General features: G+C 31.4%; 1 protein-coding gene across 1 annotated transcript; it reads left to right on the top strand.

Annotated features, from left to right (window-relative positions):
* Window positions 1-14,636: 14,636 nt before the first annotated feature.
* LOC147801190 (uncharacterized) lies at window positions 14,637-18,194 on the top strand. Its single transcript, XM_087155177.1, has 3 exons — window positions 14,637-16,996; window positions 17,207-17,841; window positions 18,031-18,194. Exons 1-3 carry the CDS (start codon window positions 14,637-14,639, stop codon window positions 18,192-18,194), a joined length of 3,159 nt encoding a protein of 1,052 aa, XP_087011303.1.
* Window positions 18,195-19,324: the final 1,130 nt, after the last annotated feature.

Here is a 19,324-nt window from a genome sequence, read left to right as displayed (position 1 = left end):
ACATAGATTTACTTGCGTTTTATAGTATTGTTACAAGATTAAATTTTACCTTTAATTTTTACAACATCATCTATTTAACAGTATTTTTACAAGATTAAATTTTACCTTTGATTTTTATAACATCATCTATTTTACTGATTACTTAAACAAAATTGAATGAGAATAATAAATAGTATTGAATTTTAAACTATTTTTGGAGAAGCTATTTAAAGTAATTTTTTTTTTTTCATTTTAGAAACATTCAAAAAAATTTTTATTTTTTCATAAACACCACTCTTCGCTAGTTTTAAAATTTTTGTCAAAAGGTAAATATTTGAGAAGATGATTAAGATTCATAAAAGATTATCCTGATTCATCACAGCAGAATTAAATAATTAATATACAATTTTATTATTGCAAGTGAAAATGGTATGGAACGAAAAGCGAACACTTTTAAAATGTGATAAAAAGGAATTGCTTTTAAATATTTTTATGCTACATTTACTGCAATTAATAGATTGCGTCAATCTTTAATAATTTTCCTTTTTAAAATGTTACTTCAAGACTACCTATGTGTAGTTTTTCTACCTTGTCAGGAATTCTAAGAAAAAAATTGATCTCGCAATTATGGAACGACCTATTTCGAATTAAATTGCTAAGAAATGAATATTAAAAAATTAGTGACAATAAGAATGCTGTTCCTCGTCCTGTTTAGTTCCTAGCATGTGGCTGCATTAAATCACACTAATTAACTAATATTGCTGTAAATAATCAATAAATAAATTTTAATAATAAACACACACTAAGAAAATGTCGTAAAAAATTTCATATTTAATTAACTTTACGTATCATAAAATGCTGTGAGCAAAGGGGATTAAAAATAATATTTCTATAAAACATGTTGAAAATTTTTAATTTGAAATCAATAAGTAATTTCATTTTTTATAGCTATATATTAAACAGATTCAAGAAGTTTCATGAAATTGACACTTCATGACTTGCATTATAATTAGCTTGTTGACTAGGGATACTTTATTTAAGACTTTTTATGATTACTTTATTTATTTAATTTTAAGTTATGAGCTTCCATTGCCCATAAGTGATATATGCGCCAGTTTTATAAACTTAATTTATACAACAATACAGATATTTACTAAAATTGTCTGAAAAATTAAGTTTAAAAATAATAATAAAGTAATAACTTAGTTAATTAAATTAGCTCCAACTGTTATTATTCTTTTTTCAATTTTACAATATCATTTAATCTAATACGTCATATAGTAACCATATTATATATAGACAGAGCTATACTTTCTTCAAAGTTTGCATTTTATATTAAATCCATTTTTTGATTTTATAAAACCTTCGAAATACAATTTTCAGTGTCTGACCTGTTAATTCCATCATACCTGTCTTTCTGTATACCGGATAATAATAATAATCTGAATCAAAATATTTTGGTTTTATTTGATGGCCTGAAACCTTAATAGCTTTGTTTAAAAAAATTTTCTTTGATAGACAATATCAATGAAACTTTGGCGTTAAGATTGTTGTTGTTATAAGATTGTTGTTTCATCAATTAACATAAATAACGCACGTCGCATGTCGTTTTTATCATCAGCTCTCAAATTCATTTTATCCAATTTTAAAAGTTCTATAACTAATTTGTTTTTCGTTTAGTTTGCGTAACATAATAAAACTATAACCTATAGTTCAATTAAAAATTAACTTCAGAAATTTTTTTAGAATTTTGAAATTTATGTACAAAAAAAAAGTTATTTCTTATAAAATAATTTCAGAAAGCTAAAAATATGCAAAAATGAATATAGAAGTATGCACCAAAGAAAAAAATGGGATAATTTATTTTAAGATTTCGTCTGAAAGAGAAAAAAGAAGTCCCTGGGCAAAGTAGAAATCGGGAGCCATGACCGATTTTATAGTTAATACATTCATTCAATGTCAATTTCTCTTCTACTAATCAATTTTCAGGATCTCTTAAAACGAAAATCTTCGCTTAAGTTCCAATTGTTCATGCGATTTCCTGACAATTTTGAGGAATCTCAACTAAAATTATTAATTGTAGCATTTAGAAGAAGCAAACGCATATTCATCGTCGACATTGACACCCAAATCTTAAAAAAAAGTTTAAAACATTGCTCAATTTTATAAAGAATTATTAAAATAATTGAATATCCATTTAGTAGTAAATTATATTTAGTTTTTTTTGCATCACATTATTTTTACTAGAAAAGCGATAAAAACAAAGATAAAAGAAAGCTATTGTCTTTTCATATTCTAATTGGTCAGTTAAATGTGAAAATTTACGGAACATGTACAGAAACGGCTAAACCGTGCAAACACAAATTATTATTTTGTTCAAATTTAAAAGTTATTTCGTTACTTGAGTGGTGAGGTTTAGCACTTTCTTGTAATATCTCGCATGCTTTAATTTTTGATTCTGCGCAGTGCAAGTAATAATTATTTATGTACGTGTAATAATTACTTATGTACGTGAACTAGCAAGAGGCTAAAGTTTTCTATTTTGTAGCAAAATCAAACAATGTATTGAGCGTAAATAAATAAATAAACAAAGCGAGCACTCTTAGATCAAACAATCGCATTTTCATAGAACTCAATTCGGATAGTTCGGGAACCTGACTTTAAATATGCGAAATAATTAGTGTAAGGGTAGACGATTTTAAGAGTCAAGAAATTTCCCCCATGAAAACGTATTTGCTTTGAATAAACTTTTTCAATCAACGTATGCAGATTCTTGACCCTTAAAATAATGGGATAGCCGTAATCTGGAAGGAAAAAAAACAGTTCGACAATTTAGTCAGAGCCTTCTTATGTTTGCGATTTGAATATTTTTGCTATACACAGGGCTGACGATTCTAAGGTTGTTCAGTGATGATCAGTAATCTTTTAATTTATTCCTTTTTTTTGTGCGTCATACATAGTTTAATGCATTTTTTGCAGGTATACCTGGCTCAGTAATTACGATTTTTGTCTGACATTATTTACTTTCTATATTTAGTCATGTATTATTGAAATGCTTTTTCCGAACATTTTAATTTTCAAACTTCGTAGTTTACTTTGATTATTTGTCAGTTATTTTTAAAAATAATTTTTTTTCGGATTTTTATTTTCTCTATAATAATTTCTATTCCTCTGTCCTTGTTATTTTTCAAACATTTTTAAGCTAAATGGGAATTTTTGTGATTAATTTTGTGACCAGTAACTCTTTATTCTCATTAATAAAATAATAAGTCTTAATAAAAACTATGTTATAATACAACAAATTTTTAATAAGTACAGCAAATTTTTCAGATTTAGTCTTTGTTTAGTTGTAGTAATTTTTTTAGATTTCATTTTTATCAGATTTTTGCTTTTACGCTTATGTTAATGATATTTTTGTTAATTGTTTTCTCTATATTTTGTCAGAACATTTTAAATTCTTTAAATATATTTCATTCAATTTATACTTGAAAATTTTTAAATATTTTAAAAGTATATAACATAATTTCCCAATATCATTTGGTCTTTCGAAAGATTCTTTTAAATTTCCATTAGTCTTTTTCGCTCTCCAATTTTGTTTCGAATAGCTATAATTCAAAAAATAATATTGCATTGTTAAGTTAGAAAAGCACGTAGCCCCTAATATACAATAAAATTTTTGGTTATAATTTTATAATGTGTTTAGATTATACTTCTGTAAATAAGAAACATATTTAAATATGGCGAGCTGAAAATTAATTCCTTCATTTGTTTTAATTCTTTCATCCCTAGTCCTTTATCATGAAAACTTAATATGATAAAGTTAATTCTACTTCATTAAATTACTGCATATTTATATGTTTAAAATTGTATTTTTTTTTTTTCTTTGTATACATTTTAAGCTTTACCTTGGAATTAACCAGAAAAATCAGAAGACTTGTTAAAATTCAGAGTCATTTTAAAATAAGATTTAATTTTAGAAATCAATCTCTTTTACTCCTTCATTTATTTTAATGTTTTTATACCTTGTGCTTATCATTAAAATTATGATAAAGTTAATTTTCCATTTTTTTGTAAACTGAAAAATCTATGCTAGAATCTATGCTAGATCTATGCAATCTGTGCTAGAAGATCAAATCTATGCTAGAATCAAAATTTAAATAACAAGTTATTTTTAATTCAATATGTTTTTGAGGAGCGAAAAACCATTCTATGTCATTATGATTAAAATGTATCGACAAAATGTATTGCTCAGCATTAACAAGTTTAAAGGAGTTAAATTACAAAATTCATTAATTAAATTTTTTACATTTTAATACACTTTTTTTCTTTTTAATTAGTTTTGGATTGATAAATCATTTTTTGTTAACTAAATTGGTGTGGATTTAATAGTTAAATCATCGTCGTCATAAACAACGGAAATAGTTTAGATAATTACAATTAGACAAATTACAATATTAAAATAATACAACTAACTTTAAAATATTAAATCAAGCAAAGCTTATGACTTTGCATTGGCTCGCCCCCCCAGTCAAAAAAAAGTTGGCACGCCACTGGCTAACATAGTACAAAGGCAGTGGCGTAGCGAGGAGGGAGCAAGGGGGGGGGGCATCATGCCCGGGCGTTACACACAAAAGGGCGCCAAATGGTCAGCAAAACAAAAAAAATTGTTGGATAATTTTTATTTTTATTATAATTTATTTCTGGAAAATATATTTTAAATTTAGTGCCGGTAAAATATAATAAATGTTAATTCGTAAATAAAAAGGAACACTAATCAAACTGTAATAATATATTCACAATAGAAATGACACGTCTTTTCCACTGGGCTGACTCGACCTGTGTCTGTCAGCACTTCCTTATGGCATCTACGCTGTGTGGTTACATATATTATCTCCAAATATTTGCAGTGTACAAAGTACAAACATCAGTGTACAAAGTGTTTGTATGTTTGTACAGTGTACAAAGTACAAACATTCTTTCTTTCAGAACACTATTTTTGTTTCTATAAACGCAATGTAGCTTACGCTTGTTATTTTAAAACGATAACAATAGCACTCTAATGTACTTATATGTACAGTCACGGAAAAGAGTATCCCGAAAATAACAACTAAAAGATTGCCTATTTTTTAATATAGATACTTCGCAGACACACAACAAATACAGCGTTCATCATCCTGCTTCATCATCATCAATCAGTTTAGCTTCAATTAAATTACGCTGCAAGTTTGTAACAATTAATCTAGTGCCATTACAGAGTCCTTTAGATGACATTAAATTTTATTATCATGTTTTTAGGGCATGAATCTGAATTGAATAACCTGACAATGCTCACTCTGGTTATTGTTTCTGTTCTTAAAAGCGCTATATGTTGAGCCTCCTGAGCTAGATTTGGCATGTGACATTTTTAGCAGCAATCATTGGTTGATTTTCTAACGTTGCCATTCGGGGAGTTGTAATGAGGCTTTTTTTTGGTGCCGTGTAAGAGAAATATATATATAGATTATTAAATATATGTATCTCCTTAGAGATAATAAATATTTACTTTTTTATTGTTTTAAAACTGCGTGTTTTTAAAATATTTCTTTAGAAATATGTAAAATAAATAATAGGTATCTTTTGAACTAATTCTAGACGATCATATATATTTCAAAATCTAGTCTTGTTTTCTCAACTACATTTTTTGTTTCAAATTTAATGCCTAGCTTGAGCCTATGACTTTATTTATTTTACTTTATTTATTTATTACTTTGTGAGTATATTTTACTTATAATATTAGATGGTTTTCGAATGGGGGGGGGGGCGCTAAAAAGGTATTGTGCCCCGGGCGCGAGTTAAGCTCGCTACGGCACTGTACAAAGGTACATATACTTGTATTGATTTCTGTGTATAGATTTTTTTTCCTTCTATATTTGCTTTCGGAAATTTAGCTGTATAATATTTTATACCCAATTATGTAATTCTGTTGCGATCGTAATTTTTCTTAGAAAATTATTATTTAGATGATTAGTTGAATATTCATAAAGTACGTTAAGAAGAGGTTTGAAAAAAAAAGTAATCAATATCATGCGTAAATGCTTTGGGTTTTTTTTTCCTTCTTTTTTTAATAATGTGTTACGTTTGTTTTTTTAAATCATTCATTGCCACTTATTTAATTTAATTACATATAATGTCAGGATAAAAGCATATCTCAGTTTTCACATAAGCACGTGAGAATGTAATATTTTATGAAGTTTTCCTGCTGGTTTGTGCTTAGAGTGATAAATATTTGTTTCAAAACTATAATTTATGTATCTGCAACTGTATCTCAGGACTGACGTTTAGCAGTTAATTCAATAACTAGCATTTTATTCAAGTGTTCCACACGCACCCGTAACTCTCTAGAAACTACATTAAGAGGCACTACTCATGCATGTTCGTATCATATGCTAAATGAACACCAGTTATTTATTCTTCTAAGAATATAATGTTTGTTTTACTTACAAATTTCAGATCCCCATTTGTAGAGCACCCTGTTGACATGAATGAAATATTGTAAAACTCATATAGAATATAAGTGTATGATATATTCTATATAGTGATTAACTCTTCTTTACTTGAATTTTTTTTCTTTCTAGTTAGCTAACTCTAACAGAGATGACTTATGTGTCCTTTTTTTAGAATTGAACCTTCGTCAATAATAATGATTTTTTATATGATTGGTTCGGGCATTAAATGAAATAAATATAAGTATATCGATTATCACTAAATGTCAAGTTTACTACGATGTATTGCAAATTTATTCAATTTCTTTTATTCGTTATGCAAGTCAATTTCCTGAAATTTTGAAAATTTTTTTATTCAAATTGACACTATTTAGCGATAAAAAAAATCTTTGGATGCATTCTCAGATGTATAAAACAAGCTTTTAAAAATTTTATATAAATTTTGCTCAGGTATTTGATAACTCCTTTAATATTTACATGATTTCGTTATAATTTTTTTCTACAAATAACTAATTAATAACTGTTGTTATATTCATTTACTAAAGTTAATAAACAGTATACGATTTGATAATTAATAGTTCATTTAGAGCAGAAAACAGAACAGGAATAAATTTAACTTCATCATAGTTATATTCTCTAAACAATAACTGCCTCTTTTTTTTCGTAAAAAAATCACTGAATTTTAAAAATAAAACTATTTTTTTTAAGAAAATAAGATCAAGGCAGAAGAGATTAGATAAACAATATATAATTGATTTTAACAAATTAAATTTAGATATTAAAAAAAAAAACTTTTAAGGATAGAAAATTTCTTTCTAAAATTAGATATTTACGTAGATAAACTATTTCAGCTTAAAAATTGGGTTTTAACTTCTAAAATAAATTGATATAAATTAACACATTTAGTTATATTTTTCAATCAAACCATTTCATGTAAGATAATATGTTTCTTAAAAATCTAGCAAATCTTTTTCGTGCATAACATGACCCTGTTTAATCATAACGAACAACTTAAAATGAGTTTCGCTCATTATAATTATGTAAAGTCACGCGTTAAGGCTAAATTAAATACTATATAAAAATATTTAAATAATTTTCGCTTTTTTTTTTAATTGTTATGTCTTTCTGTCTTGTGCATATTCCACAATGTGGTTAAGCACTGATTAATTCATTGTTTGCTTTTTTTCAGTCCATACGAAGAACAGGTATTCTGCTCATATGGTATAAATAAAAAGTGAATTTTGCAATCGTTCTTGAGGCACATTTCAGGATTTAAAAAAAAAAAAAAAAAAAAAAACCGAGTAGCTCCTTAAATTTTCAGCGCAGTACAAAGAACAATAAAAAATACATACTCTAAATATTCCTATACCGGTAATTTAAGAGTTTACGGTCTTCAGTAACACGGCTGAAAAGGAGACATGAAAACCTATTTGTAAAGTTATATCACAAAAATTTTACTACATTTTTAATTAATACTAGAAAGACTGAAACTTAGTATTACCTATATTGCATTCTGAAAAAGTATTAGTATGCATTCTGAAGGAGTAACTAATGCGTAAAAAAATTAATTTATGTAATTTTTACCCATACTGCCCTTTTACCTATATTATTTTTACCTATATACCTATATTGCCCAAAAGCAGTCAAAATGATTGCATTCTGAAAGAATGGCTAATATGTAAAAAAATTAATTTATGTAATTTTTATAATTTTTTATATTATCTACAGTTATATAACAAGCTAATAATAAATATTAAGGGAATAAAAATTACTTCACTTGGGAAAAAAATTTATGCATTATTATTCGTACAATTTTTGAAAATGAAAAAGCAGTCAAAATGACTTCCTTAGGCAATCTAGTGTTAAGTAAGATTTGTATATGCATCTTACACGGCATGAATATTACTTTTTTTATACGCAATGAATCTGAAATAAAGTTAATTAAGTTTTAGTGCTACTTAAAGGGAGAAAGAAAAAAAAAATTTGAATTAAGAAATTTTCTACTTTACTATTAAGTTATAGTATAATGTTTAAATTTAGGATACATTTATCCTATTAAATATTGATAGCGGATTGTAAATTTGAGATGTTATAAACTGGTTAAAATCACAGAGCTTAAATTAACTTTGTATATACACAGCGTGCGGTCCTCAAGTTTGATTTATTAGATTTTGCTATTTTTACTAGAACTATTATGCGAATAAAAAGATGTTAGATCAAAATTCTAAATCTTTCGATTCTTCAAATCGATTTTTACAAAATCTTTGAATTGATATTTTCTATCAACAAAGATCTTCTGAAGAGATGACTGAAAACTAAATATCAGGACAAATGAGGACAGTTTTATATGCAACCAATTTATCAATTTTGTTCGTATCCATCCTTTTATTATTGTTTTGTCTTAAATTTCTCCTTAAATCATCTTAGAGGCTATGTAAACAAGAAATGATTGGTTGTAGACAAGACATTAATATATAATTTATTAAAGAAATACATAAAATAATAAAAAAATTATTTAAAATTATCAAGATTTCTGGAGAAGTTTATTTCTTATACACTCAAGAGCCAAAACATTATGACCACCCCTACATTTTGCAACGAACTCTCCTGGATGGCGTGGAAGGTACGTGATCAGGTGGAAGTGGTATTTAACTGTTGCTGGACGGCTTGAAGAATCATTCTTTCACTTACTTCTGTGTGTGATAGGAAAGGCTGGGAATCTAAGCGACTTTGATAGAGAGCAGATTGTAAGGGCTCGAAGGCTCGGAACAAGTATTTCCGAAACTGCATGACTCGTGGGTTGTTCGCGATCTACAGTTGTTAGTGCTTATGCAAAGTGGATGAATGACGGTGAAACCAGCAGTAGACGACATGGTGTTGGACTTTCACACGCTATCAAAGAAAGAGGTCGTCGGAGATTGTTTCGCTTGGTGAAGCAAAACCGGAGCCAGACAGTGGCTCAGCTGACAGCCCAAAACAATGCAGGGTCAAGTAGAATAGTATCAGAGCACACTGTTCAACGGACACTGTTGGATATGGGGCTACGCAGCAAACGTCCCACTCGTGTGCCTTTGCTAACCAAGCGTCATCGCCAACTACGCCTGCGCTGGGCCCGGGAACATCGCGACTGGTCCATGAATCAGTGGCAGAGAGTTGCCTGGTCAGATGAATCACGGTTTATCATTCATCCCACCGATGGCCGTGTCAGGATACGCTGTCTTCCAAGCGAACAGGTCCCGCAGTGGACTGATCGTTAAGACACGGTTCCCAGCAGATCACCGAAGTCAAGCATCACTGGCTACGGTCAGTGTGCGGGTGGGTGACCACTTGGATCAGTCTGCGTAGGGACCGAGGGTGTGCGGTATTGGTCCTCGTTAAACTGTGCTACCGTAAAGTGCTCGACTTCGCGCGCAGGTCGTCGGGCTACCGAAGTGGGGGTGCCATCCCTTCCGCAGAGGATCAAAATTGTGATGGCATGTCTTCGGATCATCCTCCGGGATGTTTCCCAGACCGTCGCCAATAGCCCATTGTGCAGCTCTAGTGCGACGTAAATTAACAACTACAACAACTACTACATCCAAGCGAACAGTTGCTCCCTCAATGTACTGTAGGTCATACACAGGCAAGTGGTGGCGGTATCATGCTTTGGAGACGTTCTCTTGGGCGTCACTGGGACCCGTGGTTGTGGCAGAGCAGACCATGAATGCTACAGGGTATCTGAACATTATTGCGGACCAGTTGCACCCTTACATGGCCTCTGTTTTTCCAGCTAGAAGTGTAATTTTCCTACAGGACAGCGCTCCGTATCACAAGGCTCAAATTGTGTTGGACTGGTTCCAGGAACATGACGCTGAATTCCAGTTAATGTCCTGGCCACTTATCTCACCGGATCTCAATCCGATAGAACACATTTGGGATGTCATAAAACGGCAGCTCAGAGTTCAAAGACCACTGAGTCGCAATATCTCGGATTTGCGTGACCGTTGCTTAAACATCTGGTACAATCTGTCTCCGGCCATCTACCAAGGACTTGTGACCATCCATGCCAAGGCGGGTTGCAACTGTTTTACGGGCTAAAGGTGAGCCAACTCGTTATTAAGAGGTGGTCATAACGTTTTGGCTCTTGAGTGTATTATTACAACGTTAATTATTATACCGGTTGTTCATTCATTAGTTCGATAACGAATCCGTAAAAACTTGTTGCAACATTTCCCATATTTCAATAGCATTTCGGAGCAGACTTTTACGAATTTGATATCTGATCCTAAACTTTTTGTAACAATAAATTTCGGTTGTAATGTAAAATTTAATTTTAAATGAACAATTTTTTTTAAAATTAGAATATTACACCTATAAGGAAATTCAAACATTGATAATATGCTAATATAATTTGAATTTTTATTCCTTAATATTTATATTTTTCGTAGGATGTGAAAATATTCTAAGTCTAATATTCTAAGATATTCTAACTAATATTTACAAGTAAATTCATTCTAATGAAACTCTACATAAAAGGCATTGTATGCTATTTTGTAATATTATTAAAATTTTTACCGTCCCGCAGTGGACTGATCGTTAAGACACGGTTCCCAGCAGATCACCGAAGTCAAGCATCACTGGCTACGGTCAGTGTGCGGGTGGGTGACCACTTGGATCAGTCTGCGTAGGGACCGAGGGTGTGCGGTATTGGTCCTCGTTAAACTGTGCTACCGTAAAGTGCTCGACTTCGCAAGCAGGTCGTCGGGCTACCGAAGCGGGGGTGCCATCCCTTCCGCAGAGGATCAAAATTGTGATGGCATGTCTTCGGATCATCCTCCGGAATGTTTCCCAGACCGTTGCCAATAGCCCATTGTGCAGCTCTAGTGCGACGTAAAGTAACAACAACAATAAAATTTTTACCTGTATTTTGAATCTTAAAATCATCAAGAGAGGTGGCATTTTTTTTTTTTAAACCTTAAGACACATTGGGGAATAAAATGAGACTAAACATTATAAAATACTATTAGATGGCTCTGTTCTATATTCTGATAACTGAGCTATCGTAAGAGTATGGGAAAACAGAATCATTTTATTAGATCTCCATGATTTCATACAGAGATCAGGGTTAATCAGGGATATTTTAAATCAGAGTTGTTCAATAACTATCTAAGCCCAAACTTGAGAAAAAAAAACAAGTAGGTTTTTTTCTTGCATTTTATTATAACAAATAGACTATATATTAAGATTATACTAATAGAATAATATTTATATTTCTGCTACTTCAATATTCTGCATTTGAAAATTCTTAATTAACTTTTTTTTAAAATAATTATTATTAGAAAAAGGAGATAATGTACTTAGGTGTTTTCGCAAAAATTCGAGAGATTAATTCACAAAATAATTGAAACTACTACTGTTATAACAAGATTAGAATTGCAATTCACTGAAATAGGAAAATAATACATTTATAAAAGTGCATTTTAACTACTATTTTGCTAACCTGAGAGTCTAATTACATACTTTCAAATGATACTTTTAAAATATAGCACCCTTTAACTGGTGAAATACTTGTTCAGATGCATCCTTTGTTGTTGAAATATTAGAGCTTATTCTGGAAGCTCCCTTTCATTGTAAAAAACATAGGACACAACTCAGAAAAGTAATGCAATGCACCATTGCATAAAATAGTTTTTCCAAGTAAAAAAAAAAAATTTCCCGCAGTGGACTGATCGTTAAGACACGGTTCCCAGCAGATCACCGAAGTCAAGCATCACTGGCTGCTGTCAGTGTGCGGGTGGGTGACCACTTGGATCTGTCTGCGTAGGGACCGAGGGTGTGGGGTAGTGGTCCTCGTTAAACTGTTCCATCGTAAAGTGCTCGACTTCACGTGCAAGTTGTGGCAACTCAAGCCACGAAATAGGTTAAATCCCCACAAAAGGGTTTTCTACTAGGCGTCTTCCCTAACCGAGGGAGAGTTCAATCAGAATGAATCTGAAAATGGCGAGATAAACATCTCGTCAAATCCTAAAAATCCGATTTGAATCTTCAGGCTTGTTAAAATAAACTTTTCATGGTGACCAACGGACGTTATCTAGTATGGAATTAGGAAATTGTGGTGATTTATAAATTATGAATCTATGAAACTATTACGAGGAATCTATGAATTACGAACATTCATTAATTGGCACGGGATAAATATTTTTGATGAAAATATCTTCAGATAGTGAAACGCTGAGATTTGAGGTAGGTCCATTTTTCTTTGTTCCAATTTATTGATATATAAAATGGATTTAGAACGAATTAAGGAAAAACGAAAAAGGTTAAGAATTTCATTTAGTAAGCATTTAACTAGGATAGAAAATACGATAGGAATTGAAATTTCGAATGAATACACGAAAGAAATGAAAGTGAATGAGCTTTTGAGCTTAAAATCTCAGCTCACAGAAAAATTAAATGATTTAATTAAAGCTGATGATGAAGTGCAGTTTAAAATTGAAATAGAGGATATGGCAGCTGAAATAGATTTAAGTGAAGAATATAAAGATAAGGGTATTGAAGCGAAATCGAAAATAGAAAGGAATTTAGAAAATTTAATTGTTAAACCACAAGGTGTAATTCAGATAAGCGAGACTAATGTCGCGGCAAATGTAAATAACTCTGTTCAGTTTGTACCACATAACGTGCAAAATACTTCTAACTTTCAAAACGAAACTAAAAATATTGTCAAACTCCCGAAACTAAATATTCAAACTTTTCACGGTGATTGTAGTTATTTTTTAGATTTTTGGAATTCTTTTGAAGTTGCAATACACAACAATACTTCATTATCGAAAATAGAAAAGTTTACATATCTAAAATCCTATCTAGGAGGAGTTGCATTAAGTGCAGTATCGGGATTTTCACTTACGGATCAAAATTATGACGCGTCAATACAATTGCTGAAAGATAGATTTGGGCGAACTGATATTATAATGTCAGCATAAACTGTTATTAATAGATCCTGTTAAATCTTGTAATAATATTGTTGGATTAAGAAAAATGTATGACGCAATAGAAATCCAAATTAGATCTTTACAATCATTAGGAGTAGTTGCAGGAACTTATAGTAATCTCCTATGCCCAGTAATTCTACAAAAATTACCCGAGGAATTGAATTTAAATTTTAATCGGCAACGTAAAACAGGTGAATTATTCGATATTTCTTTGTTGCTTCAATTTATTAAAGATGAGGTAAATTGCAGAGAAGCAGCATTATTATTAGCGAATCCTAAAAATGCAACTGTTAGAGATTATTCATTTAAAAATAAAACAGATCAAAGTTACCCTAATAGGCCTCATTATTCGAACACCAAAAGGAATGATTATTTAGGCAATAAATCTAGCGCCGCAGTTTTAGCTACACACATCGAAGAACGATATTCACATCCTCATAAATTTGTCTCTTACGCGAAAACAAATTACAATTCAAAGCGAAACTTTAATACTTCCTATTCTGATAGACATGTGAATAATTTAAAATGCATTTTCTGTTCTAAAAATCATATGAGTCACGATTGCTTGTTACATGTGTTTGAGAAGAAGAAAGCTTTAATGTCTAAGGGCTTATGTTTTATATGTTTTCAAAATCATTTAAGTAAATTTTGTGATAGGAATTATCAAAAATGCAAACAGTGTAATTCTTCTTCTCATAACTCTCTAATTTGTAATGGGAACGAACATAATGAAAGAAAAAATGTTTCGGCGCCAGCGGTTGACGCCGTGCAAGGGGGGAAAGGGGGAATCCCAGAAACTCAAAATGCTATATCGTCTATGATTTCTCTTTCTTCTAAAGAAAATAAAATAAAGAGGAGCGCTTGTAATTCGATCTTATTGCAAACTTTTTCGGCGGAAAGCAAAACAAAACAAGGAGTTAATATTCAATTGCATTGTATGTTAGACGGAGGGGCGAATAAATCTTTCGTTTTGAGAGAAATAGCTGAGTCATTAAATTTAGAAGTGATTAATAAAGAATCACTAATTATTTATACATTCGGAAATGAAATCGCAGAAAAGCGCACATATGATGTGGTCGAATTAACATTACAAAGTATAAAAAATTCAAATCGAAAAATAAAAATACAAGCGGTGGTAATCGACTCGATTACTTCGGCACAAATTAGCATTCCGTCACAATGGGTTAGAAATATTGCTATAGAAATGGGGATTGAATTAGCTGATGTTAGTACCTCCAATAAAATACATGTTTTAATTGGTTCGGATTACATATCACAAATTTTAGGTGAAAGGAACGTAAGAATTAGTAAAAGATTGATCGCAGTGGATAGTATTTTTGGAGCTTTACTACAAGGACAGGATAAGGAATCCAATTCACCGGAGGTGCCAGTTAATCATTTATTTGTTGAAAATGAAGAATTAGATTGTGATAGGATTAAGAATTTGTGGTCATTGGAAGCAATCGGGATAAATGCAGATAAAGAACTATCTCCGTCAGACAAAGAAATTTTGGAATCGTTTGAACAAAATACGACATATTCAAATAAAAGATACGAAATTCGATTATTATGGAGGGCGGATAATAGAGAATTGAATAGTAATTATGAAATTGCAAAACGTCGTTTATTTAGTTTAAACAAAACATTCGAGAGAAATAAGGGATTATATTTAAAATACGATGAGATCATAAATGAGCACGTACGGGAAGGAATTGTTGAAAGGGTAGAAATGGATTTAGATAAAAATATAAATACAGGTTATTTTCTCCCACATCACGCTGTAGTACGCGAACAAAAGGACAGTACAAAGGTTAGGGTAGTCTTCGATGGATCTTCAAAGGGTAAAGGGGAATTGTCATTAAACGATTGTTTAGATTGCGGTCCAAACTTAAACCCGGATTTACTAAAAAATATTTTGAGGTTCAGATTACACAAAATTGCAATTTGCGCTGACATTCAGCGTGCATATTTGGAAGTAGGGATCGCAGAACAAGATAGAGAATTTTTAAAATTTTTGTGGATAAAAGAAAAGGGTCCTAATCTCGATCTCAGCAATCATAATATCCAAACTCTTCGATACAAAAGGGTTACATTTGGAGTTAAGTGTAGTTTATTTTTGTTGTCAGCAACAATAAGATTACACATAGAGAAATATCGCAAAGACTATGGTGAAGCGTGTGAAATGCTCCATGAACTCTATGTAGATGATATGATCGACGGAACTTCTGACGTGCAGGATGCCTTTCGTTTGAGTAAGGAGATGATATTTATTCTTGGACAAGCTAGCATGAATCTACGTAGATGGACAACAAATTCTCCGATTCTTGGCGAAGCATGGAAACAAGCTTTTATAGATTGCCGAGAAACATCTCAAGAAATAGGCGTACCTTTAAAGATTTTGGGACTTATCTGGAACAATGTTGAGGACAACATTAGATTCGACATTCGACAGTTTGAAAAGCTGAGATTGCGCAAGGCGATAACTAAACGAATTATCTTGGCAGCATGCGGTATGCTTTTTGATCCCATTGGACTGATGAACCCCTTCAGTATTAGAATAAAGCTTTTGTTGCAACAGATTTGGGGGAAAGGCATTTCATGGGATGAGTGTATTCCCACTGAAATAAAGGACACATTTATTGATTGGTATAACGAATTAAAGATAATTCGAAACTTGGAAATACCTAGGCGATATTTCGAAGAACTGGATTGGGAGTCATTAGAGATTCATATTTTTTCGGATGCAAGTCCTAAATGTTATGGAGCTGTAGCTTATTTCCGGATGAAGAATATTACGAGCTTTATAATGTCTAAATCTCGCCTAGCCCCTTTAAAGAAGCTTACTTTACCGAGGTTAGAGCTGATGGGAGCATTAATTTCCGCAAGAATTGGAAGTTACCTTAAAGACACTTTCTCTAAGCTAAATGAGAAAAGATTATTTTACTGGACAGATTCTACAATTTGCCTACACTGGATCAAGGGACAATCCGATGATTGGAAGCAGTTTGTTAGAAACAGAGTGATAGAAATAAAGGAAAAAACCAATCCGGATCATTGGCATCATTGTAGCGGAAAAGATAACCCTGCAGACAAACTTACACGAGGAATGAATGCACAAGCTCTTTTAAACGATACTGTTTGGTTATCGGGACCTCCATGGCTAAAAGAAAGGAATATCTCATACGATGAAAGCGCCTCTTGTCCTGACTTGCATAACGTTGTAGGAGAGAGACGAAAAGTTGTAACTTTACATTTAAAAACTGTATCTATTCAGCCGTTACTGAATTTTGACAATTATAGTGACCTAAACAAAGTTCTCAGAATTACAGGATACATATTTCGTTTCATTCATAACTGCAAAGCAGCACACGAAAAGAGAATAGGAGCAATCACAGCGAGTGAACTAACCAACGCTGAAACTTACTGGATTAAAGTTGTGCAACGAATTGAATTTGAAAGGGAATACCTGGATTTAAAAAACAATAGTCCCATACATCCAAATTCGAAATTATACGATTTAAATCCAATTTTGTCAGCTGATGATTTAATAGCCTTAAAAGGAAGGTTACAAAATTCAGATTTCGATGTTCAATCAAAGCACCCAATTATCATCCCAAATAAGACAAAATTTACAGAACTCTTAATATTTAAAGAACATAAAAACTTGTGTCACTCTGGTGTTTCGGATACACTTACACAGTTGAGAGAACGATTTTGGATAATCCGAGGGAGGCAAGCTGTAAAAACTTGTTTGAATAAGTGCTTTAAGTGTAGACGATTTAAAGTTAAACATGTAATTCAGGTAGTTGCTCCATTACCTGCAAATAGAACTTGTGAAGCCAATCCATTTGAAGTTGTAGGCATCGACTTTGCTGGTCCTGTGTACTCAAAGGACCATGATAAAATTTACATCGCATTATTTACATGTGCTGTAACGCGAGCAGTACACCTAGAAGTTGTGTCGAATTTAAGTACAGAACATTTTCTTTTGTCATTCAGACGATTTATCTCCAGAAGAGGCATTTGCCGGATTGTAAATTCTGATAATGCTTTAACTTTTAAAAGTGCTGACATTGAACTCAAGAGACTATACATGAACATTAATGAACTCGAAGTTCAGAACTATTTTAGAAAAAAGGGTATAGAGTGGCAGTACATAGTTGAACGTGCTGCATGGTGGGGAGGATACTGGGAGAGAATGGTTCGAATAGCAAAAATCGCATTAAAGAAAATTTTAGGGAAATCATTTGTTTCATTTGAAGAATTGCAAACTATTTTGGCAGAAATTGAAGCTATAATTAATTCGCGTCCATTAACGTATGTTTATAATGAACCTAATGAACCATTCCCTCTCACTCCTGCTAACTTTTTAACTGGAAGAAGATTAACAGCTTTACCTAAATGGTCAGGTAATGCAAATTTTGAATTATTTAAAGGTAAAAGGGATTTGATAAAAAGATTTTTGTATAGGGAAAAGATTCTAAATAATTTTTGGAAAAGATGGAAAAGGGAATATCTTCTTCTGTTAAAAGGTGCAAATTTCAACAAACATGTAAATGTTAACATTGAATTTAATGTAAATGATATAGTTTTAATAGGTGACGAGAAAATACCAAGACAACTTTGGAAGTTAGGAAGAATTCTTGAATGCCACAAGGGTCAAGATGGCAAGGTAAGATCAGTCTCTGTAAAAACGTCTTCAGGGGTCATAAGACGCCCAGTACAGTTATTGTATAATTTAGAAATTGCATCAAATGAGTGAGTAACAAATTACAAGTTGATTATGAATAAGTGACTGTTTTTATTCTAATTCGAATTTATGTTTTTTTTTTCTTTTGCTGATATTGTTTTCATAAATTTTTGTATGATTCATTATTTATGTCGTGAATTATTAATTTGGTAGTTTAATGTGGAATTAGTATTAGTATAATTTTAAATTCTATTTGTAAATTGTTTTTGAACTCTCTTTCGGGGCGGGAGGATGTGGCAACTCAAGCCACGAAATAGGTTAAATCCCCACAAAAGGGATTTCTACTAGGCGTCTTCCCTAACCGAGGGAGAGTTCAATCAGAATGAATCTGAAAATGGCGAGATAAACATCTCGTCAAAACCTAAAAATCCGATTTGAATCTTCAGGCTTGTTAAAATAAACTTTTCACAAGTCGTCGGGCTACCGAAGCAGGGGTGCCATACCCTCTGCAGAGGATCAAAATTGTGATCGTATGTCGTCTTCGGATGATCCTCAGGGATGTTTCCCAGACCGTCGCCAATAGCCCATTGTGCAGCTCTAGTGCGACGTAAATTAACAACAACCAAGTAAAAAACTTTATTTGAATTAAAATAAATAATTTAATTCTTCGTTAAAACATTTAGCAGTTTCTTTTTATAATTCTATTTTAAAACAGAATAGGTAAATCCTACAAAGGAAATTGGACATTTTTGCTCTCATTTAAAATAGCATTGTTACTTGTGACTAATGACATAGATAATGAAATGTTTAAATAATTATTATTAATGAAATTTATAGTATTTTGAATAAAATTTATGGTATTTATTTATGCAGCAAGACTAAACTACAAAAATTAAAAGAAATGAAGACAAAATCAGACGAAATTGGAAAAACCCATTCCTTGAAAAAACCTGAATCGGTTCTTTCAGGGATTCGATATTTTTTTTTAAAGTTTTTTAAAGTAATAAATGCATTTATCCAATGCTGCATTATTTATAAGTATATTGTGTTATGCCTAAAAGTTTCATAAGAATTTCCATGTTCTTTAATATTAAGATTTTCATTATGTCAAGAGAAAAATAAAACAAGATATCTTTAATTTATAAGTAATTGAACTATATACCTACCCTGGAAAAAGGACATTATATAATTCTGAAGAACAG

Source organism: Parasteatoda tepidariorum, chromosome 11, assembly GCF_982258835.1.
Source record: "Parasteatoda tepidariorum strain Cologne lab strain chromosome 11, Ptep-v5.0, whole genome shotgun sequence".
Taxonomy (NCBI): Eukaryota; Metazoa; Arthropoda; class Arachnida; order Araneae; family Theridiidae; genus Parasteatoda; species Parasteatoda tepidariorum.
Note: the sequence above shows the minus strand (reverse complement) of the source record. Positions and strands in the feature narration are given on the sequence as shown.

Coding starts and splice junctions, on each gene's coding strand:
- LOC147801190 (XM_087155177.1), top strand. CDS start 14,637: ATGGGGATTGAATTAGCTGATGTTAGTACCTCCAATAAAATACATGTT. Junction 16,997..17,206: donor TTAATAGCCTTAAAAGGAAG/GTTACAAAATTC, acceptor CTTTAAGTGTAG/ACGATTTAAAGTTAAACATG. Junction 17,842..18,030: donor AGCTTTACCTAAATGGTCAG/GTAATGCAAATT, acceptor TAGTTTTAATAG/GTGACGAGAAAATACCAAGA.